This window comes from Python bivittatus, unplaced genomic scaffold (assembly GCF_059951505.1).
Source record: "Python bivittatus isolate LINGU-HERP-01145 unplaced genomic scaffold, Pbiv_v1 ctg000270_np1212, whole genome shotgun sequence".
Taxonomy (NCBI): Eukaryota; Metazoa; Chordata; class Lepidosauria; order Squamata; family Pythonidae; genus Python; species Python bivittatus.
This window is the reverse complement of record NW_028277050.1, coordinates 1,604,018-1,631,033: the sequence shown is the minus strand read 5'-3', so window position 1 is coordinate 1,631,033 and position 27,016 is coordinate 1,604,018. Positions and strand designations below refer to the sequence as shown.

The 27,016-nt window shown below is 41.3% G+C and overlaps 1 protein-coding gene across 4 annotated transcripts; it reads left to right on the top strand.

The window, feature by feature from the left end:
- ZNF384 (zinc finger protein 384) lies at positions 1-23,566 on the top strand. Of its 4 annotated transcripts, XM_088138591.1 has the most exons (10): positions 196-335; positions 1,335-1,432; positions 2,451-2,521; positions 2,611-2,851; positions 3,310-3,637; positions 15,814-16,038; positions 16,596-16,778; positions 17,598-17,676; positions 19,271-19,429; positions 19,624-23,566. In XM_088138591.1, exons 3-10 carry the CDS (start codon positions 2,456-2,458, stop codon positions 19,933-19,935), a joined length of 1,593 nt encoding a protein of 530 aa, XP_087994717.1. In that variant the 5' UTR covers positions 196-335; positions 1,335-1,432; positions 2,451-2,455; the 3' UTR covers positions 19,936-23,566. The 4 variants fall into 4 exon arrangements, with proteins under 4 accessions (XP_087994715.1, XP_087994716.1, XP_087994717.1 ...); XM_088138589.1 differs by lacking the exon at positions 1,335-1,432 and having other exon boundaries at positions 1-335; XM_025165317.2 differs by lacking the exons at positions 196-335; positions 1,335-1,432 and adding an exon at positions 416-1,070.
- The last annotated feature ends 3,450 nt before the right edge of the window (positions 23,567-27,016 follow it).

The following is a 27,016-nucleotide window of genomic DNA, read 5'->3' as shown; positions in this document are numbered from 1 at the left end:
GGAGGTTGCCGTTGCCGCCACTTGGGCCAGAGCTGGGGGGTTGTCTCCGGGGGCCGGGAGGGGCAGAGGAATGGGCAGCGGGCGGGAGAATATGAGTGGCTTTCCTCGACAAGGAGCACTTCCGGGGTTAAATCACCCGGAAGCGGAAGAGAAGGGCTGCCTGCTGTCCGCCTGGCTCTCCGGGGGAGCGGCGGCGGCGGCGGGTGGCGGAGGTGGAGGTTCCGGGGCTGCCCCATCTCAGCTGGTTGCCCGTGCGCCGCTGGACTCCGCGTCATCCCGACCACTATTCCCTGCTTCAGCCCGGGCGGGTCGGAGAGCGAGGGGCCGCGGGCGGGGTCAGTGCCAGCGAAAGGGCGCGAAGGGAGCTGGGGGGGGCGAGTGGGGGCGAAGGGTCGTGGGGTGGGGTGCCCTGGTTTTCTCTAGCCCCTCTCCGATTTCTTCACTTTCTGGTGCCTCTAAGGCGGGAGTGAAATTGGCCATGACTTGGGACTGACTAGAGGAAAGTTGTTCTTTGTAGAGTGTATCGTGATGCCGTATTCTCCTTTGCAGACAGCATAAGCCTGTCGTTGGCTGTTGACAGTTTTAGTTTATATAGAGCCCTGGGGTTAAAAGCCTGCATTCCTCTGAATACTGCAGCCAAAGAAAAAGGGAGGATTGGTAGCTCGGTAAACTGCTTGTGGGCTTCCCTGGAGCATGGGTTTGGGCTTTGTAAACTCATGGCTTGATCTAACAGAACTTATTTTAAAACTTAACTTTCTTTAACTTCCTCAACCACATTTTCTATAGACAGTTTCTATAGATTCTCCCCCATGTATGCACACATTTAATTATCCTTGATTTCAGAATGTGGTAGACATTAAGGCCTATGTTTGGAATGCTTAAATGATCTTGTTTGACAATTGTCTTCAAAGTCTAGCTTCTCAAAACAGGTGAAGGCCCACAAGATGAGATTGGGAGAAAGGTGGAGATGGAATGCAGATTTCCAGGAAAGAAAAGGAATTTGCAGCATATAGTCTAGCACTGCTATGTAGAATTCATGGATTGCCTATTTTTGAATAATTAGGCTTTTGGTATGTTTCATCTGCAACTTTAACATTTTTTATGCTGAGACTGCCTTTAAAGAACAGCCACAAACAGCTTTCCTTTGGGATGTTTGAGAGTGCAGGAATGGGTTGCTAACTAGCTGTCATCTGCTAAAAAAGTGATAGATAACATACATATGTGTTATGGTGCCTTGAATATTTCAAAGTTCAGCCTGAAGTATGTTTATTAAATTTTGGCCAGTTTAACATGTCAATGAAACCAAGAATATTTGTTTTTTAATTGCTCCTTAGTTATCCTTCAGCACAACAGAAACTAAGTCCATTGTGAGCTCTATCAGAAGTTGGAGGCTACTGAAATTTGAATAAGTAATTTAAGTGGCATGTTCCTGGTATGTCTGTGTCATGCTATGTAAACTTTGTAAAAGCTGTATGATCAAGAGTTTCTACTATCTCATCTTTAGGTCAAAGTTTATTCCACAATCCTTTAGTGCTGAGAGTTTCTTTTAACTTGTTGACTCAAAAATATAGGATTTTGAGATATTTCAAAGTGAAAAAATAGGGATTACATGATATCAGTTAGCATAATTTTAGAAAACTATGTATGGATTCTATCGGCAGGTTAGAACTAAAATATGGGAATTTGAACCAAGACAGCATCCTGTTGTCACAACTGGAGAGAGTGAAAATGTTTAATATCTTGTTCAACAGAGAGTGTCCAGAATTAAGATAGTTATTTGTGACTGATTGAGTATGAAATCCAGTAATGCAATTTCCTCAACAGAATTGGAAAGACAATTCCTGCTCTCCTATATAATCTGTAAAACGTTTTCTGAAGGATTGAAAAATCATCTGGGAATGCACAGTGTTGGATTTCACCCCAGTTTACAGCAAATAATTTGTGGTTCCTTATTGTATCCCAGAGAATTAAACAAGATCAATTATTGCAAATTCCCAGTATTTAACAGTCATTAATAAGTTCAGAACATTGAGATGCAGGGTCCTTTACCAGCTCTTTGTGTTGTTAGAGAACTGTTTTGGTAAAATGGAGGATCAGTTTTAATCATTTCTAGTGATTCCAAACATCCTGCTGCTATGTTTTGTTTGCCATCATACCAATATTTTTGAAGGATACTGAGAAATTAGAATATATATTCCTACCATGTCTTTTCATGAAAATTATGACTATGCAAAGCCTGATTTCCTTTGGGTGGTGCTTGGAAAATTTGAGAGAGATTTGAATATTTGGAGCATCAGAACACGCTAGTAAATTCCAATTTGTTTACAATGCACTAACAAAATCTCAAAATCAGAATTGGAATTGTGGAGGAATCAAGATGGTTCTGTGCCTCAGTATCATATAGATATTACTTAGTTTGACATCAAGCCTTGTATTTTTATGTCTCCCAGCTAGAATGGAAGAATCTCACTTCAACTCCTCACCGTATTTCTGGCCAGCAGTGCCCACAGTCTCGGGACAGGTAAAGAATATCTGAATTCTAAGTTGCTTTTTATGAAATTCAGCCCATGACTGTTCTAAAACTCTTCCACTTTCTTGTTTTCACTCTAGATTGACAACAGTATGTTCATTAACAAGATGAAGGAACAGCTGTTGCCCTCAGAAAAGGGCTGTGGTCTGGCTCCTCCTCACTATCCTACTTTACTGACTGTACCCACTTCTGTGGCCCTTCCCACCAACATTTCTATGGATTCTGACACGAAGCCAGAACAGCTTACCCCACCCAGCCAGGCTTCAGTAACACAGAACATCACAGTGGTACCTGTGCAGTCTACTGGGCTCATGACAACAGGTGAGGTAATTTGGATGGTGCAGTTGCTAACTCAATGTTTTAGGCTGTCTTTAATAAAATAACATCATTAGCCCTTTCTTGAAAAAAGGGCATTCTGATTAAATATCAGAATGGCCTAAATATTGCTGTTATTATAAAATCTATGATTTCAATTTGCTGTCTAGATAATAGCTGATCTAGTCTAGTGGGTAGAAGCACAGTTGCCTTGGTGTGTGGATTTATTGAAGCTTGCATTCTTATCTTTTTCTCCTCTGTATTTTTTTGCAACAACTCAGAGAGGCAGGCCCATGGTTTTAAAATCAAGCTCATGTGTGAACATTTAAACTTGAGCCCTGCAGGCCCTAGCCCAGGAGTAATTATACATAATTATATTGGCATGGTTTCCTTTCTTTGACATGCTGAAAGACCAATTAGTGCTTGTAGGATTTGAACCAATCCTTCTGTTTCCTCTCTTACAGGGCCTGGTCTAGTAATAACTTCTCCCTCTGGATCCCTGGTGACCACAGCCTCTTCTGTGCAAACCTTTCCCATTTCTGCACCCATGATTGTCTCAGCTCTTCCTCCTGGTTCCCAGGCAGCTCTCCAAGTAGTACCTGACCTTTCTAAGAAGGGGACTGCCCTTGCAGAGGGTGGGGCAGTGAGTGCTGCTGGAAGTATAACCCCCAAAGCTCCTCGGGGAAGAAAAAAGAAGCGGCTGCAGGAAACTGGCCTGCCGGAGATGAGTGATCCTTTTGTTTTACCGAATGAAGATGAAGAAGACCAGCACAAAGATGGCAAGACATACAGGTGAGATTGTGGGGATTTGAAATCCTGCATTTTATTCATTTTACAGTTTTTATAGCCTACTCAACTCAAAAGGCTCTGGGCAGATTTCACAAGTAGTGCATATGAACAAGCAGTGTTTCATTTGAATTACAGGGGAACTGTCTTCTTCCATGATGTGGCATTCTAGTTCATTGGGCTTCTGGTTTAATTGTGATTTAGGTAAGAGGGAAGTATGCAATGGAACCTGGCAGGGTACACTGAAAAATAACTTTTCACTGGCTAGCTTTGAGCTTTATACTGTGGTTGATTCTGTAAGGTGATCTCTAACTTAACATAATGTTACAGGCAACTGCATGCCAAAACAACCTTTGTGAATTTAGTCTATCCCTCATGTCTCCTTTATGTGGGTTACAGTTTTACTCTTTCTGGCAGTGCTAAACTTTGTATAGCATAGGAGCTGATTTCATGACTTATCCACTCTTTGCCACCTGAAGTACCTAAACAGACCTGGTTCTGGAATTAATGATTTGCTAGTGAATACATTAAACTCTTGAGAGGCTAATGAGAATTATCAAGGGCTGTAATGCTATGGCGATATTATGATGTCTAATTCTGTCTGCTAGAACTTCGAGTAGCAGAGACTGGATGATTGTGCTGTCCTTGTTTTGGGATTGATCGAGTATTTGATTCTCACTTTGAATATAATAGCATAGCTGGATTGCCTGTATGACTGCAGTGATATTACTCTGAATAATATATTTCCAAAATAAAATTTCAGGACTGAGCTTTGTACTGTGGATATTGCTGAACAGATTGGGCTTGGGAAGAGGCACTATAGTCCCAAAACCAAGCTATTTTTAGCAAGTAGCACAATAGTCTTTGTTTGAAATTAATGTCTTTATGGTGAAGCTTATTTATTTGTCAATCTGGGAGTCTTGCACTTGTGATGCTGAGCGTTCCTAAATATATTAGTTTTACCTTGTCCTGTTTTTCTTATAATTGCTTTCAAGCATCATTTGTACTTGCAGTATCCTAGTTAATGAAAAATACATTTTGTACATAGAGTTGGTATTGGTGATCATACAGAAAACTGTTGTATTGATTTGGACATTTGTAAGTTCACACACACACACACACACACATACATTCCATATAGTAGAGTACTAGAAAGACAGTGTATATGAATTTCATATCAGTGTATATGGGGTCTGGTGAGTGTCAAAGCCACTGTCCTGGATGAAACCCAGAGCATCCAGGAGTACATCAATAAGATGGCACCCAAAGATGAGCTGTTGAGAGAATGCCTGAGGCAGCAACAGACATGGGAAGAAGTTTAAGCAGAGGAAGTGCCACGGCAAGACAAGCCCTTGCATGGGGTGTACCATCAACAGATAGCTGAGGTGGCTGACACTGGGAAATCCTACCAGTGGCTGGAAAGGGCTGGACTAAAAGACAGCATTGAGGCACTGATTCATAGCAGCACAAGAACAGGCACTAAGCTCCAGATCCATAGAAGTAGGAGTCTACCACACTAGACAGGACCCAAGGTGCAGACTGTGCAGAGAGGCCTCAGAGACAGTCCAACACATGGTGGCAGGATGTAAGATGCAGGCAGGAACAGCATACACTGAATGGCACAACTAAGTAGCTGGCATTGTGTACAGAAACATCTGCACAGTGTATGGGCTAGACCCTCCCAAGTCCAGATGGGAGATTCCACAGAAGGTCATGGAGAATAACAGGGCTAAGATCCTGGGGGACTTCCAGACAGATAGGCAGGTACTGGCCAATCAACCAAATGGTTGATGGTGGTAGTAGACAAGGACCAGAAGATGGCGGTAGTGATAGATGTTGTGGTGCCAAGTGACAGCAACTTCGGGAAGAAGGAGCGTGAGAAGCTGGAGAAGTACCAGGGCCTGAAGGAGGAACTAGAGAGGATGTGGAAAGTAAAGGCCAAAGTAGTCCCAGTGGTGGTAGGAGCACTCAGAGCTGTGACTCCTAAGCTGGGAGAGTGGCTCCAGCAGATCCCAGGAACAACCTCAGAGCTCTCTTTCCAGAAGAGTGCAGTGCTAGGAACAGCTAAGATACTGCGCAGAACCCTCAAATTCCTAGGCCTCTGGTAGAGGACCAAAGATTGAGGAAGACACATACCATCCATAAGGATGAGAGGGTTTTTTTAAAAAAATTATTTACCATATTGTAGAATACTGGAAAGACAATACATATGAATTTCACGTTACAGCAGATGGCAACATCTAATGAACATAATGTTGAAAAAGCTAAGCAGGGATGGATTTGGCTAGCACTTGGATGGGAAGCCATCAAGAAATTACAGGAATCTGCCAACTATATCAATATCTGTATTTTTAGAAAGCAAATGTGGAATGCCTTTCAAATCATGGCATATATTAGAATCTAGGCATATTAAACCAGGATCTTCATTTCCTGCTTTGAAAACTGCTAGGCATATTTGCTTAGTAATAGGTAAGTGGATACTATTTGATCCTGAATCACAAAATAGCAGGAATGAATTTCTGTTGGAATGTTTGGGCCAAAAAGGGAGTAATACTTTAAATGAGCTGATTTTAATGGTAGTTCTAAAGATTTTGAGACATTGTCTTTTGAGTTTAATTTGCCTTCAAGATATGCTTGGCAGTATATACAACTGAAAGATATATTAAATAAACACTATAGTCCAGATGCTTTAGCTACCTCTGAGGTACCTGCAGTGTGCTTGAATGGAAACCAATAATACAGTTTTATAAGGGATTAAAAGTAAAATAAAAGTTAGTATTTGCTATATATTTGATCTGTGGAAGGAAGAATTGGAATATTCAATTTTGAAAAATCAGTGGGTCCAGGTGTTAAAAAATGTGAAATATACTTCATGCAAGTTAAAAAATGAAACTAATTCATCAGAAAATATTATTTCAGGTATTTTGTACCCCTTAAAGACTACTTTAAAAGGGATGGATATTAGACTTTTTATAGTGGCAGTGTAAGAAATTGGAAAGTTTTTTAACTCATATGATTGGGTCTTGTTCTGTTGCAGCTTTGTTCTCCTTTCAAATTAATATATATGTTAACGTCATTTTGGGAAGAAATATTTAAGGAGTGTAACATTAAATAGCATCCCCAAAATATGGAAATTGTGATCTTAGAAGAGCTTTGACTTTACTAAGTTTTAGATACAGCAAAAAGGATAAACTTATGTAACTGGAAAACAAAATACTCTCCCAATTTTAAGAAATAGGTCCATGATATGAGTTTGTTATTTATATTTGAAAAGTCTCTGTGCTCTAAAAAATAAGATGACATATTATGTTGTTACATGGGTCAGATTAAATTATAAGGTTAATGACTGAATTAATTTCATATAGTTTTTTTTATACTTATCACAGGGATTTTTAAAACTTTAAAGAAGCTGCTACATATTTAGTGAGTGTGTATGTATTACATTTTGGAGGAACTGCCATTTTAATTTGTTGAGTAGGTGTGAAAATACAAAACACACATTTCTATCAAGAAAGTTCTAGCTTCATGAAGAAGAAAAGGTGTTGGAATATTTTCAGTCTAATTTACAAAAAAAAATGACAGGTAGTCCTTGCTTAACAACCACAATAGGGACTGGAAAATTGGTCGTTAAATAGGGTTGTCATTGAGTCACCACGTGACCAGACCCGATTTTATTATCATTTTTATGATGGTTGTTAAGTGAATCACCATGATTGTTAAGCAAATCACATGGTCGTTAAGTGAATCCAGCTTCCCCAATGGCCGTTTTTGCTGGAATTCGCTTAACGGCCATGTGATTCACTTAACTGCAGTGATTCACTTAATGACCATCACAAGTGTGAGTACAGGTTGTAAAGCACTTTTTCCAAGGTTGTTGTAACTTTAAACTCTTGTTTAACAAATGGTCATTAAGCGAGGACTACCTGTAAAATGTCACCAATTTGATTAAAAAAACAACAACAACCATCTCCTAGTGGTAAAGGAGCATGTATTTGAGACTGGCTGAAGTATGATAAGAAGTCCCAGGGCTAAGGGTACAGAAAACCAAAATGAGTGACTAAAAGAAGAGTGAAAAATATGTAATGGATGAGAAATAGGAATGTTTGTGCAGAATCTATGAAAGAAACTTGATGGAAAGAATACTGTAATCTAAATATGAAGGAAACAAGAACTGACAAAAAAGAAAATAAATGTCCTGAAAGTACCTTAGGCTATATGGAAGAGGAGTTTTAGGAGTGTCATAAAGGCTCAAAAAATAATCAGCAAAGCAGCAACCCAGGAAAACAGTTAATGGTCGGGGAAAAGACTTTAGGAAAAAAACGTACCCATGCAGAATCCAAAAAAGGACAAATAGCTAAGGTCTGAAGAGTTACAACCCTAAGGGAATAGGATGACTAGACCTCCAGTAAGGCTGCTGTGTCTTTTAAAAACTATGTGTAAGTATTCTGCCAGTATTCATGTATAATGGCATTTTTGCCTGACTGTTCTAGAGGAACAGTTAGGGGCAGGAATGAGATTTCTCTACAGTGTAAGTGAAATATTTCTTTTTCAAAATCTTTTCATATTTGATTCGGTCTCTGCCAATAAAAAACCCCAACCCTGAAGATCCCCTCATATTTTTCTTTAACTACACCCTCCATACTAAACTTTGGTTTTAAGAACCTTATTTTCTGTTTGGTAGAGTTCACGAGTATCCCAGAACCACAATATTTATGTAATATACTGGCAGTTTAAATAACCAATATAGCTGTCAAGTGTAAAGTTCCTTTTTGCCTCCTTCATTGGCAGCAACACTTCTGTGCCATTCAGAAGTGTGCATCAGATCCTAAACAACAAGGAACGAGTGGCAACAGGCTTAGTGGTTTTGGCTTTACTTGTTTAAATTGCAATATGATGTGCAGGACTAGCTGCCATGGCTAACTTTCGGTGTGATCTTTTTAGGAGTAATAATGAATGAACCCAAAGACTGACTTAAAGGAGGTTAAGTCATTGACTGAGAATTCATTGAAACTCTTGAAACAGTCACCACAGGAAACAAATCCAAGTTTCTTAATTATACTACTAGCAGCTCCTGGTGCTCTTTGCCACATTTTCACCAACTCTCATATTTTCTAGGATACTTGCTGTTTTCTGTACAAGCGTTGAGTTGATGGAGAGATGAGGGAACAGTTTCTAGTCCTGATCATATATTGTGTGACTAGGTTCTCTGGTGTTATTGGTGTCTATTTCTTCCTATTGAGACCACATCTCAAAGTTTTAAATTTATAAGTTAGATTTAACCATTCAACTGGTTAAACCTGGACTCCAGCTTTCATATGAGACATGGTGAAATCATTTGAAATTAGTGGGTCCTGTTATATCAGATTCCTTTTAGCTTAAATAGCTGAAAAGATATGGACAAAATGTCTGGAAAAGTAAGGCTTGTTGTCTGTTTTATATAGACCAATCAGCCATGGTGGGACTTGCTTGTGGGTCATTTGTGGGAGGGGTTTTTGGGGTATTTAAAGAGTAAAAGGAATGCTTTTATCTCCAAGGTTTAAGCACCCATTTTTCCCTTTAAAAGCCCCTGATCTCTCAAAAAATTAAAAAGGGCCCACATTTGTAGCCCCACATTTTAGATGGGGATGGGGATGCTAATGGGCTTTGAGTTGGCCCTCAGGCAGAACTTTTTGCATCCTTGGTCCATAGTGTTAGATAGAGTTCTATTATACTCATTTTGCTGCTTAGTAATTTCTATAGAACTGCTATGAGAGGTCATCCACAACTTTGGAAAGAGGTGCCGTCAGTGTGGTGATGAAACCTTCAGTGAGTATACGCTGATATTTAGCCTATCTGGGGTGAAATGTACTCCTTCTGAAAGAATAGATCCTCAGTCAGGGAGGGTTCCTTGGCCCCCTGCCATCTCTGAGGAAGTGGAAATGGCAGAGAGTATGTTTTCATAACAGAAACGGTGCCAGATATGTCTGCTCTTAATCCAATCAGATCTGCCAGTGATTACCCATACCTTTGTTGCATCATGATTATACTAGTGCAGCATGTTTTATATAGTGCTTCAGGCAGAGCAAAAGGCAGCACCTAATGGATACAAAATACTGTGTATTTTGCCTTTGTTGAAATGCCTGTTCTGGTTGCCAGTTGTGTTTTGGGCCAAATTCTAAACAGGTAACTGCTTATCTCAGTATAAATCTGTGTACTAAAGCTGGCACAAGAGTCTCTCCTAGAGTTCAAACATCTGTTTCTTGGGCATGTGAGAGAGGATTTTTCTTCCTTGGCTTTTGGCTTTTTTGGCTTTTGGCTTTTGGCTTATGGATTGTGTTTATTACTACTCTGGCCATTTTTAGGAGAGTAGTCAAGACATCTCTCTGTAGTTGGGTCTTTTTAAGTTTGGTAATTATGACTTTTAATTGCTTTATGTTCAGAATATTCTTATTAGATGTTGGAGTACCATACCAAGATGAGATTAATAAGAGCATGACTGATTACTGGAGTGATTCTGCTATACTAAACTATTGTTCAGAATTGAATGCAGATAATTACACCTCTTTGTTGGGAATATTTGCTTTATTGGGAATACATTTTGTTCTTATTTTATATACTCTCTAAAGAGGCTCAGAATGCATTTGTGAAAGATAGTTACACTGGTGCAGAAGCTAAGAAGCGCTTACCAGAAAGTTGTGAGTTGTTGCATTGTACTGGGCTATACAATATTCTATTACTATTATCGTATATACTCACAGATAAGCCGAGAATTTTAGGTTCAAAAATATACCCCAAAAATTGGGTTTGGCTTATTTGCAGATGGGCTTATCTGTGAGAAGTAAGTACCCATATATACGCACAGATAAGCTGACCCTCTGATTTTTTAACAAAAATATCATGAAAAATGCAGCACCCTTGGATAAGCCAGTTGTGAAAATTAAAACATATGAAAATCTCAAGGGTCGGCTTATCCATGGGTGGCACATTTTTTATGGTATTTTGGTTAAAAATTTGAGGGTCATCTTATCATGGATGGGCTTAATCCACAAGTATATATGAGTAATCATTCTACTGTGCCTTGCCTGTAGCTCACAAAGTAATAAATGATTAAGACAGTAAAAAGTCTGGAATAATGAAAAAGTGATTTCAATACATAACTGAATTGTTCTATTGGTTTAATATTCCTTTGTTCCAGTTTGTGTGGTCTGATACCTAGATCACTTACCTGAAGGAATATTGGCAGACAAATGACTCCCTGTTGGTGCCTCAGAACCTGTCTCTGGTCACCTGTGCATGGTTTCATGAGGTTTTAACCATATGACCATTTGGGCTCTTGTCTCAGTATCTGGTCTTAAAAACAGCTTGAATAGTGATTGAAATGAACTAAGCATAACAGAAAGATTTTTAAAAACCCTAATTAAAATCCACATACAGATAGTCCTTGACTTACGACCGTTTATTTAACAACCATTCAAGGTTATGGCAGCGCTGAAAAAAAGTGACTTATGACCATCACAGTGTCCCCGCGGTCACATGATTAGAATTTGGGCTCTTGGCAACCAGCATCTATTTATGACGGTTGCAGCATCCTGGGGTCATATGATCACTATTTGCGACCTTCCCAGGAGGCTTCCAACAAGTAAAGTCACTTTATGTGAGATGGGTGGCTATATAAATATGATAAATAATAAAAGTCAATGAGGGAAGCTGGATACACTTAATGACTGCAGTGATTCGCTTAACAGCCGCAGCAAAAAAGGTCAAAAAATCAGGTATGACTCACTTAATGACCGCATCGCTTAGCCATGGAAGTTCCAGTCCCAATTGTGGTCATAAGTTGAGGACTACCTGTAATGTTCATTTGTATCAATATGGAATTAAACTTGTCATTAAATCTAGACCATATAGAAACATTGCTTCATCTTCTCATTTTTAGAATATAAAGATTATTCCAAATTATCGAACAGACTAATTTCTTGAATTCATTTCTTCATATCACAAGGATGTGTCTTTCCATTTATGTATGATTATTCTCCTTGCTGAACCTCAGGCTCAGTAGAGCCACAGCTCTTCATCAAATAACAGATTCCATATTTTAGAAAAACATTTATGTCTTTATTATAGTTATTTCCAAAATTGTATTAATGTATGGTTTGATTTGAAGCTATGGCTTGACAAGACCAAAGCACATGAGTTAAGGAGCCCTCAATTTTTTTATAATGCCAGCACAAAAAATTTGATGCCCAACATTTTTTACATTCTTTGAGAGGTCCAACTGACATGAAATATAATATTTTATACTTAAATATATATACACATTATTTTATTGGGGGGGTGTTTGTGTGTGTGTACAGAGAGAGAGAATATTTTGCATAATTATATATTTCTGATGGATTAACTTCATTCTTAAACCATGAAAAGTAAATTTTATATTTTTAAAAACCTGGACTCATCTATTTTCCAAGGTTGGATATTTTTCAGTTCCACCTAAAATTGAATAGTTGGTTTCACTTCAAGGACTGCACCCAGGCACCCCTGAGGCTTGGGCCCCAGTGTTGTCAACCATATTGGCAATGGCTTATGTCAGTCCTGCCTGCTGAATGGTTATCAGCCAGAATCTGAATGAGATTTGGAGAGGGGTTTTCATATGTTGGTGCTCGCATCAAGGATTAGGGACTACAGGATAAAAAGCTACTCTTGCATGGGTCGTTATTCCCTGCATCAGAGGAAACTAGAGCTTAGAACACCTTATTTCTACTGGTAATTGCCCAGGAAATACCACTATTTCTATAAAAGAAAACTTTACCATCACTCCTGCCATCTGCTTCTTGTTGTTCCAAATGTGATAGGGATGTTTTGCTCAGGTTTCACACAGTGAGCCTGCCCACTCAAGAATCTGAGATGGTACAGTTTGTTTATAAAGCTATATGAGAAACATACAAAACTCTAAATGTTGGTGACAAAAAAAAAGGAGTTATAAGACCAGTTTTAATAGCAAACAAAAGTTGTCTGTGTGCAGCATGTTATTCAGGCTGAAAATAATCACCAAAGAGCTACTTTTTAAGCTTGCACTTGATAGACTATCTGCAAAATTTCCTATAGGCTTATTCATTTCATCAATGTTGCTAAAAGCTTGTTATGTGGTATAAAAGGAAAAATGAGTTAACAGCTCAGGTATGGCAAGAATTCTCTATATAGCAAATCCCATCTTCCAGACTTTACATTCAGGCCTGCAGTTTGAATAGCTTTTCATGCATGTTCAGGGCCTCCATTTTAAATGTTTTTTTCTTTAATCAAAAACAGCTGCTTGAAAGTTGCTATGGACCATAGACGATTGTTTAAAAGTTACTCTAGAAACTCAGTCCTAGCCTTATGTGTGCTGGTGGCTCTTAGCTACTTCTCAGGTGGAAAAAAAACTCTTAGTGACAGTGATAAATGTGGGAACCATGTTTTAATTGCATGGATAAGGAAAGTACTAGTTATTTCTCCCATTCGACAGCAAGCAATAGCTGCAATCGGTAGAGTAAAATGAGAAAATAGCACTTTTAATGCCATAATTTGCATTCTGTGAAATTCTGATTGGCAAGTTATCTGGAAGAAGTGAAAAGGAAAGATACAGCAGATATTCCACCTGCACACATAAACAGTGGTTGGAGGCTAGGTAGGGCAGATGTTAGGCTGTGGCTGGGCTCAAATGTCACATTAAGCCATTATATGTTTGGTCTTGGCTTAGCATGTTGCATGGTCCCAGCCATGTAGTTTGTAAATTAGGATATTCTGTGATCTCACCCAATTATGTTTAATAAATAAGCAAGCCATAGCTTAACATGTTGCATTGCATCAGTCACATATATGTTGTTTCTCTCCTTATTCTCCACCTGCAAATCTGGCAATTTCTGTTATTTCATGTTTTAGACGGCAGCATGCTAGTCTTTTGCAGCAAAATAAGTCTTGTGGCACTTCAAAGATTCAGTGCAACAGATTGACTGATTTCATGAAAAGGTAAATGTGATTCAGGGAGAAAGAAACTGGAGCTAAAATTGCCAGTCTGAATAATTATAAATTGTTCAGTGATCTGGTGATGGATACATGTCAGAGTTTCATCTGCAGTCATGCATAGTGTGCTTTTGTTACACAACATGGATAAACCTTTCAGATACCATACAGTGTGGTATAGTTATAGTATTCATTATGGCTTATTTTAAGAAAAAAAGTCCTGTGCAGTCTATTTTAAACATAAATAAACAAAAGAAATTGAGAAAACTCAAGGCAGACTTTGATTAGCTGATATTGGAAGGAAGAAGCAAAATAAATTAACACTGATTTTTTAAAAAGCATAAAGCTACAAAAGAATGCAAATCGACAAGCAATAGAAGTATGAGAATGCAAAGTCCTGTTCAGTGGGAAGCAGCTATATCTGAAAATATCAGAATCCCAAAATTAATGAAAAAAGGTAACCACTTGTTAGCATACACTTTAACATTAGCATTAGTTTTGTGCTAATGTTTAGCAGAAACAGTTTCTATAATCTTAATTCCTGCTGGATGCATTTTCTTTCCCATGATTAGCTCTCACAAAGAATTTCATTTCATACCCGCAGAGATAAGTGAACAAGTGTTTGAAAGTTAGGGTTTGTTTAAAAGTGAAACAATTTATTTACAAAACTCCAAAGTGAATGATGGTGCATTAATATCCTGCTCAAATTAAATTTAAATTAATTAAAGGAATGATGTTGGGAGAGATATTTGCAGAGAGACTGAGGAGGTCAGCCCTGGAGGAAATAGAATAATTACATGACACAAGGCACATATGTGGACTATAAATTAAATATTTTTAATGGATTTTTAAAAACCCATTAACTATAATAAGAGAGGATTTCCTTTTAAAAAATTAGATAAATGTTTTGGTAAGGGAATGAATGGGAAAGGAAGGAAATTATTGAATTCAGAAAGGATAAATTTTTAAAATAAAAATAATTTAATTGGTAGGCTAGGTTAGGTAGCATTCTGCACATGTGGGCTTTTGGGATCTTCAAGGTTGTTTCTTTGTTCTTTTTTTCCAGGCCTTTACATTTTGATACTGAGTACAATATAGCTTCCCTCCTTTTCTTTAAGCCTGAGGAAGATATTTATAAATCTGAAAGTTTCCAACATAATATACCATACACACACACACACACACACACACACAAACACACCTTATATGAATATTTTCTCCTAACACTTCCAGTCTCTGGGTAGCCCACAGCAATGAAGCATTAAAAAAACAATAAAATGGTCATGTCCTCCATTGTATATTTGAAGTGCAACCTGCCTGATTGCAACAAGCACCTCCTGAAAAAATGTGATGGGTTTAGCTGGTATTAGCAGTCTCTAAAACAATTATTTATAATCTGAAATACCTGTAAAGGTTAGAAGCAGAAATGAGCATTTTGAACTAGAAATATTAGTGTGCTGGCTGGGGATTAACAAGTTGTACTTCAGAACATCTTGAAGGCATCAAGTTGAGAAGGATGCTATACGTTAAGTTTCAGATTTCATAGTTATTAAGAATTAAGCACAAAATACTTTTAACTGGATATGTCTTCCTTGGCACTTGTCATAGTACTTTAGTTTAAAGGAAGATCAACTACTGTACTCCCAGCCTGATATTTTCCAGATGTGCTAAGCTACTACAGTACTCTTAGTATCCCCAGGCAGGTCTAGTTTAAGGAAGGCTTTCCCGAAAGATCTGTAGAAAATGTGAATCAATTTTATTCCTTTATCTCTTGACAGAATTGGTCAGGACTGGGAAGTGGGCAGCCCTTTCTTTCAAGTGATAGGATCTTCCTGATCAGTTGTGGATGATCCTGTAATGGAAGGTATCTGCAAGGAGGAGACTGGTATGGGAGATCAAGGCTGTCAGGAGGGAGGTGGTGCATTCCAGAAAGGGGGCAAGGCAAGCGCTTTCTCAGTCCGAAGCAAGACCGTGAGAAGAAGAAGAGGCTTAGACTAGCCCCTCCCTAGACTCTCATATCCTCTAGTTGCTGTAGTGTAGAGTTTGTCTGGAGAGATTCTGTCTAGAGGGTGTAAGCAGATAAAGGAACTGGACTGGACTGAATTGTTTCATCGTCGTTCTTGGGCTGAGCCTGACAGATCCTGGAGACATGGATATGTGCCTGCCCTTGAGTGACTGTGTCTCTTTCCCCCTCATCCTGGTCTCAGGTGCCGGATGTGTTCCCTGACATTTTACTCCAAGTCAGAAATGCAGATCCACTCCAAGTCCCACACCGAGGCAAAGCCGCACAAGTGCCCTCACTGCTCCAAGAGTTTTGCGAACAGCTCCTACCTGGCCCAGCATATACGCATCCATTCAGGGGCTAAGCCCTACACCTGCAGCTACTGCCAGAAAGCCTTCCGCCAACTCTCACATCTACAGCAGCACACACGGTAAGGGCCGATGAGATTGCGGTGGGGAGGCATCCATGATGCATGCTGTCAGCATCGTAGCATGAGGCAAGTGCCCATGGGGAGACTGCTCAGAGCATCTCAGCCATTTCCTGCCAGTTGGTCCATGCTTACATTGTGCAGAGAGCAGAGGGGCCTCTTAACGTATGCTATCTGGTCCTTTACCAAAGAACAGTCGGTGCGAAAATTGAGAGGCTATTGAGCCGTCAAAGACAGGGGTTCTCATGATCTCTGGAAGACTGAAATCTGTAGGTGCAGGACTGACAGCCTCCCCACTTCACATTACAAAAACACTTGCTGAGCAGCTCCTTCACCCTGCTTCCCCAGCCTGGGGTTTCCCATACACACACACTCCTACCACCACTGACTCCTCTCTCTGGCCTCCTGGTCTTGCACTCCCTTTTGTGGAGTTCAGGGCAAGAATCCCACTTGGTTTTCCTCCACTGTAGCGAGACAGCATGGTACCATTCCTCATGTTGTCATTGCTAGCCAGCTGGCGGTCATGTCCAACTGCTGCCCCTGCTCCTCCTCTTCGGCAGGATCCACTCCAAGCTCCACACGGCGATTGTCAAGCCACACAAGTGCCCTCACTGCTCCAAGAGCTTCGCCAACACGTCCTACCTGGCCCAGCACCTCCGCATCCATTCGGGGGTCAAACCCTACACGTGCCGTTACTGCCAGAAGGCGTTCCGCCAGCTCTCCCACCTACAGCAGCACACACGGTAAGGGCCAAGGAGGCTGGGGGCCCAGCCTGGCCCCCCGTGCCGTCAGCATGCACCGTTTTGGAGCACACACGCCAAGCATGCAGGGAGAGGGTGGGGGATGTAGCCAGCCCTGTCAATTGGAAAGATGTGACCCACCAGAGAGGAAGGAGTGAGAGCTGCAGAGGAGACACTGACCATGCCAGGGCAGAAGCGAGGATGTACTGGCCTGGGGAAACCCTTTTTCACTCCCCCTCCAGGGGGTCACAGAGAGAGAGAGAGAGAGAGAGATTGAGGCAGACGTGGGCTAGAGCGGGGGTGAACCTACAGGGAAGAAAGAAATGGCAGCCTGTATAAGGAATGTATGGCAATGTTCCTTGATATTTTAGAGGATAAATATGCAATTTCCTTAGTTATTTCGGCCAGGCATTGTGTGTGTGTGTGAGAGAGAGCGCATTCTTTGGCATGGTGGAGGGCAGAATTAAAAGAAGCAACTTCAATTTGGACCGAGATCTAGTTCTCCAGTCCTTTGCCCTGGTGCTGCCACAGGTGGCTGCAGTAACTGAGAGTTTGCCTCTTGCCTGTGAGCTGCTTGTCCCTCTCCTTTTTTTTCTGCATGCTCTTGCGGGCTTTTCTTCTGAGCTTAGCTAGCTAAGCTGGACTAGGAAGGAGGTGGCATGTGGCTTGATCAAAGAGACGAGGAAATAAGTTGGTGAAGGACGGTGCATCTCTTGCTTGCCTAGCTCAGCTGGAGGGCATCTTCAGAACATCTGGGAGTGGGTTTCTATGCTGACTTTTCTTCTGCTAATCTTTCCTTTCTATCTATCCTTTTTGTAATAGGATTCATACTGGAGATCGGCCCTATAAATGTGCTCACCCTGGCTGTGAAAAGGCTTTCACGCAACTTTCAAATTTGCAGGTAAGGCTTTCAGCTTCCTCTAGGTCAATCTCTAGAGCAGTGTTTCTCAATCTTGGTGACCTTAAGATATGTGGACTTCAACTCCCAGAATTCCCCAGCCAGAAGTCCACATATCTTAAAGTCGCCAAGGTTGAAAAACACTGCTCTAAAGGGACATATTGTTGGTCTGTATATCCAGCAACTTGGGACTGTGGTTGGAGAGCATTGGGGTGGCAATAGCCTTTTATTTAAGCATTTGCCAGATAGCATTAGGCCAGAAGAGATCCCATGCAGGTGAATCTAAAGGACATATGCTCAGTACTGAAATGTATCAGGTTGCTTCAGAAAGGATGGAGTTTGTTTGTTTGTTTATTAAATTTATATGTCGCCCATCTCCCCCAGGGAGTTCTCCATCCCTTCTCTGCCAGCGTTCTATTTCTTATCCAGGCTGAACACTTGTGGACTTACTCAAAAGCTGGGAGGCATGGAGGGGTGGGGGGAACCAACACATTTTAAGGATGTTGCACTTAACTCCTCTTTATTTCATTGGGATCAATGTTCAATTACTGATAGTCAGCATCCAATCCATAGTTGTTACTAGTAAGAATAAAATTGCTCACTAGAGATTGTACAATGATTAAATATGATCCCAATCAGTGGGTAACTTTGAATCAAAGTAAACAAAAGAAAGTTGACATTTATGTAAAGAACACAGGGAGGAAGATTTTTTGCGTTTGTCTGTTACAATGTGTGGTTTGATTTCATTTTTACACTTTTGTAATCATATAGTTTACAGCAATTCTTAGCTCTTGCTGTTAGGAAAACCTAACATAATTTGACCAATAGCCTGACTGGGAACTGTGACAAACCTAAATAGTGCTGAAGGAAAATAAAAAGTGTGATCCTGAGAATGTGTTTTTATTGGGGAAGAGGAGGCTGGTGATTCAAACTAACTTCTTTATCAAATGTCACAGATATAGAATCCATCTTTGCTAAGGCTGTTGTTCAAAAATTAGCAGAGGTTGTCATTCTTACAGCCAGAACAGATCTTAATTTAAATATGCTATTTTAGGTCTTGCTCACTACCTTCAATACCCAGATTGGTTGCCAGGAGGAAGATAGGTGGCAACCACAGCTATACTGCTCAGCGTTAATCACCTTTAACAACATTAACATGTTATTTGTTTGTTTGTTTGTTTAGCAACAATAAGCTCACTGCTCTGGCTTTGTCTTAAAAACAAAGTTAAAGTCTGTGTGTGTGGCATTTGAGTCAGCATGGTGTACAATGTAGTTCTATTGGGAAGGTAAAATGGATGTAGCTGCAAATTTTGGACAAAAGGCAAGATAAAACCAAAACAAATGATGGGGGATATAGTTACATAAATCTTATGTAAGTTACCAGCTTGGAAGATACATAGATACACACACATATACATACATACACACAAGTGTGTGGTTTTTATTTAAGAAGTAGCATTATTAGACTTCTGAAGCATGAACAGTAGATGGTTTCTGATTTCTGTATCATGACTAATATTGGAGAGTGGAGCAGGATAAGATAGTACTAGGTTTAGTTTCAACTCACTGCCCTTTTTCTCACCCCCTACCACTCTAGTCCCACAGAAGGCAGCACAACAAAGACAAACCCTTCAAGTGCCACAATTGCCACCGAGCATACACAGATGCCACCTCGTTGGAGGTTCATCTAGCCACTCACACAGTGAAGCATGCCAAGATTTACAACTGCTCCATGTGCAATCGGGCCTATACCTCGGTAAGCACAACTTAGTTGAAAGAGGGAGACAACGGGAGGACCAGTTGGCCACTGTTAAATCAGAGGAGAGCTCTGGAAACAGATTCCTGCTGTGTCCCATGGGTGTGCACCATCCTCTTAATGGAATGGAAGAGTTGGTCTGTCTGCTTGCATCCATGGCTCTGATTTTATTTTGTGCCTCTTTTTCGCTGCAGGAAACATATCTAATGAAACATATGCGGAAACACAACATCCCTGACCCCCAGCAGCAGGTGGCTGTGGTCCAAGCGCAAGTCCAGGCTCAGTCACAGGCATCGCAACAGCAGCAGCAGCAACAGCAGCAGCAGCAGCACTTCCAAGCACAGGGCGGTGGAGCAGCGGGGGGTCCATCCGGAGACAACCCGCCCAACCCCCCCCCACAGTGTTCTTTTGACCTTATCCCTTATAAAACTTCGGAGCACCACAAAGACATCTGTCTCACGGTTAGCACCAGCACCATCCAAGTGGAGCACCTTTCCAGCTCTTAGAGACCTTGGCTGAAGAGGGGAGTGGAAAACTTCTCCTGCATCATCTGTGCCCAAGGGCAGTTCTTTTGTGATGGCCTCTCCTCATGCAGCAGCTTATGACAGCTTCCCCTTGGGGGGAGGGAAATGGGGATTATATCTATTTAGTGGCCACTCCTTGGCTTTACCATTAGTGCCTCAAGAGGCACAACCTCCCCCTGTAAACGGGGGACAAAACTCTCTTTGTGCAAGAAGAGGGCTCCTCCCTTTCAGCAAGCCTCTCTTGTTCATTAAGGGAAACCCCAGCTTTCTCTCTCACTTGATAAGGTATCCAGCAGAGATGAGAAATGAGGGGATACCAGTGGATGAAAGGAGCTTCAGCAGTGACTGATTGCAGGTGAATGAGGGCATGCAACTGGGAGTCTTCCAAAGATTCCCTTTGAGTGTAGACTGGAGAACGTTTGCGCGTTTTGCCGCTCCCTTCCCCCACCCCCTTTCCCATGAGCTGGAGGGAGGGGGGAAGAATGGTTGCTCCTGTTCTAGGCATCAAATGTTACTCGGCTTACAAAACCATGAAGATAATGGGATGTTGCTGGTGACTGACATCTGTGTCTGCATAAACCATAACTGTAGGGTGCTGTGGAGGGGGGGGGTGCCTAATCTTTTCCCAGCCAACTTCAGGAAGAATTAGTGAGGGATGGGAAGGTGGGTACTGCAGCTTAGAAACTTTTGTGGTTTAACTTCCACCATAACGTTAAGTCTGCTGCAGGCATCAAGTCTAAACCAAAAAAAAAAATCGCCTAGTGGTAAGAGTGCCAAAATGAGCCCTCCCCCCAGGAGAGAGCTGAGGATTGTTTTTTTGTCTTCACTCCCCTCCCACCCCTTTTCCCCATAAATGCATTCTGGAACCCAAGGCTCAAAGGAGGTCTTTGGGGGAAGCCCCTGGGGAAGGGAACTGTTGAGCTACTTCTCTCTACGGTCCAGATGCTTCCTTCACTCTCCTTATTACCAAGCCAGACTGGAAATGAGATGGCTGTAGTGTGGTGACACTTGGAGAGCAAGAATCAGAGGAATCTTCCAGGGGGTGAACAGTGGAGAAGAGGAGATGGTGGAAACAGTCACTCCTGCACTGCACAGAGAGACCAATTAGAAGGGAAAAATTCCCAAGCAACAGACTCGAGCCCTCTCCCCACTTGAATTTATATATAAATATATATATATAAATCTATATACAGATAGTTGGATAGATATATCTATTCACACCTCAACCCCATCCAGCCTGCTCTGTCCTTGCTGTAACTGTTTCTATCCGTGTTTATAAAACTGCATTATCCTTGCACACTTTTATTTTCAGTCCTTGATTTTTATCCCTCATACTCAGTTGCTATCTTCATCTTCAGAGTATTTCCCCCTTCTTGCTTTAACCTTGTAGTTTCCTGTTCCATCATTTCAATATTCTGGTTATCACTTGGCCCACGGAGGCACAAAAAGAGGCCCCCAAACCTGATTGAGTTTTAAGTGAAATGTCTCTAGTAGGCCTGCAAATACTGTAGATTAAGGGGTGGAAGAACTTTTATTTTCGAATATTGGTGCATAAAAACAAATCAGTTCAGGTGCCTTTCCATACAAATGAAGATTCTGCCCATTGTTAGCAGTAGATGGATACCCAAGGCAAGTATATTGAGGTTTGCTTGTTCTTCCCTCAGTCATGAGAGAGCAGACTGCCTTCTGCGCGAACTGCACTGCTTTCTTGTGTGCTAAAAGCAGTGTTATGTGAAGACAAACTCGTAAGTGACTTGATAATCCCACACATTTGGGATGGACCAGGACTGATGGATGTTCCTCTTCCCTGCCTCCCCCCTCCAGCCCACACGAAGTCCTACTGAAATCTAAAAGGTGCATAAACATTTCAAGATTGTGCTTTGGCTGCAGGGATTATGGTGAACTTGAGTGTGTGTGTGCGTGTGTGTGCTGTTTCTATGTTGGGCATGGGTATGAATTTTGTGTGTGCATGTGTCCCTGCACTTTGTGTACATGCACGTCTGGCAAAATCCTGCACTTCCTTTCCCTCAGGGTATGAATTTTCTGGACCACATAACACGTCCATGATCATTGTTACAAGCATTGTAAGAGCTACAAGAGTTGTCTCTTGTTTTCTGAGAACAAGGCTGACAGAATGATGAGTGTGAGCAGACCTGTATTTGGGGCTGTAACTGGTGGTTGTGTGCTAATTTATCTAGCTTGTGTACACTTGGCAGAACATCCTCACAGTCATGAGAGACATAGATGATTTTTTTTCCAGAAGCTTCCTTATTTGTAACCAGTTTAATGGCTTGAAGGGCCATGTAAAATAAAACAGGAAGGGTTCTTTTCCTGACAGGGCAGTAAAGAGGCTAAGGTTGTGGGCAGGCAATAACTTTTTATGAATCTGTACTGAGAACACTGCTGATACTGATGGTACACATAATCTGTACACCTTTTCTAGTTATGTCCTCTGGTTAACAGGTTGCCCCTGCACAAGAGAATGCATGTACAATGTATATTGGTGTGGACGTAGGAATTACAGAGTCAAAGAGGCTGACCAGGTGAGGAATATAACAGTAGCTTGCCTATGTGGGAAGAGACTTTTCCTTTTGCCTATGTCTTACATGCAGTTTTTTGGATCAGTATTCTGACTTCTAAGCTACTCCAGAGAGAAGAGATAAAAAAATGAAGCTTGAGTGAGAGAATTCCAGAGATTTCCTTATGGTGGTAGAGAAAGCATTTTCCCACAGATGCAGTGTTAAAGCTAACCAGTAGAGACACACCAAGTCAAGAAATGCCAAATGATGTTGAGGCATTGGGCAATGTTTGTGCTTTCCTCAATATTTTTCCATCTTCAGTGAAGAGGACAGTCACTGAATGTTAAGGAGACAATTCTGTTTGCTCTTACCTTTTCAAATTGCCACATTAGTTCAGTGTGGGTAACTTTCAGCTGTTCTTAAGAATCTTTCATATTGCGTTTCCCAGAGGGGGGGGGGTATTTTAAATTTCCAACCTTAATATTGCATTAGAACTTTTTGTATTTAATTTCATTACTTTTTTTAAAGAATAAATTCCAAAAGCCCTCTTAATGTTAATGAAACTTTGTGTGTGTGGTTAAGTTCTCTACCAATTAAGCATGATAGTAATGTGGTTATAAGTGAAGCATCCTCTATGTTCAAAGCTTATTAGAAATTTTTAAAATATACGCTGTTCAGGCCCACATATTTTCCTGAAGACTGGATGGCCAGGTCTTTGTTCACATTATTAACTATTTCCCTTTTGCCCTTCCCCTTTGTACTACTTCCAAAGTAGGAGTGACTTTATTGTCAGATTAATGCTACTCTCTGCTGTGTATGTGGATGCTCTGTTCTCTGATCTCTTTTGTTGCCCGGATCAAATATCTTGATTCTCTCCTCTTGCCTTTTCCCCCTTGAACTTGTCTTTTGCCCATCCACCAGAGAACCATGGATTTATGGGTGTTTCGCTATTTCCTGGGAAGCACCCAGGTCTGTATGGATCTTGTGATAATTAAGATTATGGATCTGAGTGGCCAGAACTCAGAAATGCTCTGGGTGGCCAGAATTCAGCCCATATGTTGTATACTTCATAATTGTGTTGCCCTTTCATATTTCTACATCAAGGACGGTTCACCAAATAGATTAAATCAACAGATGTAACAGCTGAAACTTACTACTGTACAGATTCAGATGAAACGAACTAGAGAAAATAGCGGCAGTAGAAATGACACGTTCAAGTCATATTTTTAAAGTTGGGCAATAAAAACATCTTTGTCTAGACTTTCTAAGACCAAGTGTCAGGAAAATGAGCGTTCCGGAAATGTAGCAGCACATTTCGCATTTATCTAGCCTTGAAAGGCAAGCGAGCCACAGAGTGGTTTTCTAAGAGAATTGCAGTAGGCGAGCAAGTTTATGAGGCAGAAGATACTCCTGTATGTCTCAGGCCATTTAGATGTCTAAAGATGATGTTTATTAAGAGCAATATGTTTAATGTTAAAGACAACATATTGATCCTCACCACCCGTAATTACTTTGAACCAACTGCCATTCTTGAACTGTCTCCAAAGGCGGCTCCACCTAACAATATCTTTCAGGGGTCCAAGTAGAATGTTACAAAGGGATGGGTAAGCTTTGTCTAGGGCCAGCTGTGGAATGCTGGGAGTTGAAGTCCACACATATTACAGCTGCTGAGGTTGAGAAGCACTGGTCTAGGGGATGCTTCAGCTGGAAAAGCTGCTTCACTCTGCATGAGGTTGCTTAGCTCAAATTGGTCAGTAGAGGCCCATCGGAAGCTCAAGCTGTGCACCTGCATCTTAGGAACAAGAGTGAGCCAAAAGTGTAACAGGTTAATGTGGATTATTTGCAACAGAGCTAGTGAACGTTTCTGACCCAATTATAAACAAAGCATGGGAAGTGAACTTGCATGTGAGAAAGGTGTGGTTTGATACAGAAAACAGTTTCACTTACTAAACATATGCTCAAACTAAGTAATTCTTTTACAATTGACACCAAACAATGAATCTTGACTTTCCCATTAAAAAACAAAACCCCAATGAAGATTTCAAGCTTATACCCTTCTGTGTTTTAACCAAGGCAACCGATCAGGTTGGATGTTATAATCAATAATACTAAAAGCTGCCAAGAAGGCCACCTGAATTAGGGTGGCTCACACTCCTAGTTGCTTTAGAACAACTAAAGCTGGTTCGGGATTGGATCCAGGTCTGAAGTCAGATTGACTATTGATCTGTTTTGGACTCATCCAAGAGTGTATCATATTTCTTTCATTCATTCATTCATTCATTTGTATGCTGCCCATCTCCCCCCAGCGGATGACTCTGGGCGGCTTACTATCATATCCTATGGTAAATATGCACTGAAGTGAATTTATTCCCAAAGGATATATTTCTGTCTGGCCAATAGCCATCACAATCCCTGGTGTCACCAGAAGCTTTCTTTGGGTTGGCTTTATAATTATCTTTCAAGGAGATAGGACTAGCTGTTCTCACAGATGGATGTTAAATTGCCCTGCAGGACAAATAAAACACATGCCTAACAGGTTACTCTCTATTATCTGCTAATTGTGTCTTCAGGCCATAACAGATTCATCCAATAAAGCCTTGGGGTTTCAGCAGCTGCTACAAATTGCAAGATCTATCTGTAATATTGTACAACTATTCTCATCTGCAATTTAATTGTGGATGTCAGGGCAGGCCTGATTTGCATTACCAAAACCTGGATGGGCAGCGTTCCTCTCTCAGAGGTCTGCCCACCTGAGATTCAGGTTTGGCACAAACTCTGGTCCCACTGTAGGGTGGGGATGAGAGTAGCTATCGTCAGCCATCAAGAGGCCCTACTCCTCACATAATTGTGAGATCTCGTTTGCATCGTTAGGCCCAAAGGGGGCAGTTGAACTGATTGCTGTTCCCCTGCTGCCCAGACAGCATCCCTAGCAGGGCTGCTCCACCTAATTGCTGAGATGGCAGTAGAGTTCCCCAAACTGGTGATGTGGGATATTTTCAACTGGCCTTCCCTAGCCAAGGGACTGAAGTGGCTCAGACGTTCTGGCCACCATAACCACCATGGATCTGACCCAGTTACTGAGGGCCCAATACACATAAAAGGTCACATACTACAAGTGAAACTCGAAAAATTAGAATATCATGCAAATGTTCATTTATGTCAGTAAGGCAACTCAAAAGGTGAAACCAATATATGAGATAGACGCATTACATGCAAAGCGAGATATGTCAAGCCTTACTTTGGTATAATTGTGATGATTATGGCGTACAGCTTACGAAAACCCCAAATTCACAATCTCAGAAAATTAGAATATTACATGACATCAATAACACAAGGATTGGAAATAGAACAATATCGGACCTCGGCAAAGTATAAGCATGCATATGTACTCAGTACTTGGTTTGGGCCCCTTTTGCAGCAATGACTGCCGCAATGTGGCGTGGCATGGGTGCTATCAGCCTGTGGCACTGCTGAGGTGTTATGGAAGACCAGGATGCTTCAATAGCGGCCTTCAGCTCCACTGCATTGTTCGGTCTCATGTCCCTCATCTTTCTCTTGACAATGCCCCATAGATTCTCTATGGGGTTCAGGTCAGGCGAGTTTGCTGGCCAATCAAGCACAGTAATCCCATGGTCAGTGAGCCAGGTTTTGGTACTTTTGGCAGTGTGGGCAGGTGCCAAGTCCTGCTGGAAAATGAAGTCAGCATCCCCATAAAGCCTGTCTGCGGAAGGAAGCATGAAGTGCTCCAAAACCTCCTGGTAGACGGCTGCGTTGACCCTGGACTTAATGAAGCACAGTGGACCAACACCAGCAGATGACATAGCTCCCCAAATCAACACAGACTGTGGAAACTTCACACTGGACTTCAAGCATCGTGCATTGTGTGCCTCTCCATGCTTCCTCCAGACTCTGGGTCCTTGGTTCCCAAATGAGATGCAAAAGTTGCTCTCATCAGAAAAGAGGACTTTGGACCACTGGGCAACAGACCAGTTCTTTTGTTCTGTAGCCCAGGTAAGACGCTTCTAACATCGTTTGTTGTTCAGGAGCAGCTTGACAAGAGGAATACGACATTTGAAGCCCATGTCCAGGATCCGTCTGTGTGTGGTGGCTCTTGATGCACTAACTCCAGCCTCAGTCCACTCCTTGTGAAAGTTCCCAACACTTTTGAATGGCCTTTTCCTGACAATCCTCTCCAGGCTGCGGTCATCCCTGCTGCTTGTGCAACTTTTTCTACCACACTTTTCCCTTCCACATAACCTTCTATTGGTGTGCTTTGATACAGCACTTTGGGAACATCCAACTTCTTTTGCAATTACCTTTTGGGGCTTTCCCTCCTTGTGGAGGGTGTCAGTGATGGTTTTCTGCACAACTGTCAGGTCAGCAGTCTTTCCCATGCTTGTGATTCCTATTGAACCAGCCTGAGAGACCATTTAAAGGCTCAGGAACCCTTTGCACGTGTTATGGATTCATTAGCTGATTAGAGTGGGACACTTTGAGCCTAGAATATTGAACCTTTTCACACTATTCTAATTTTCTGAGATTGT

Bases quoted from the DNA above. Each gene is read 5' to 3' on its own strand.
- ZNF384 (XM_088138589.1), top strand. From the start codon at position 71: ATGGGCAGCGGGCGGGAGAATATGAGTGGCTTTCCTCGACAAGGAGCA. The intron at 2,522-2,610 runs GTAAAGAATATC...TTTTCACTCTAG, and splicing joins TGCCCACAGTCTCGGGACAG to ATTGACAACAGTATGTTCAT. The intron at 2,852-3,309 runs GTGAGGTAATTT...CCTCTCTTACAG, and splicing joins TACTGGGCTCATGACAACAG to GGCCTGGTCTAGTAATAACT.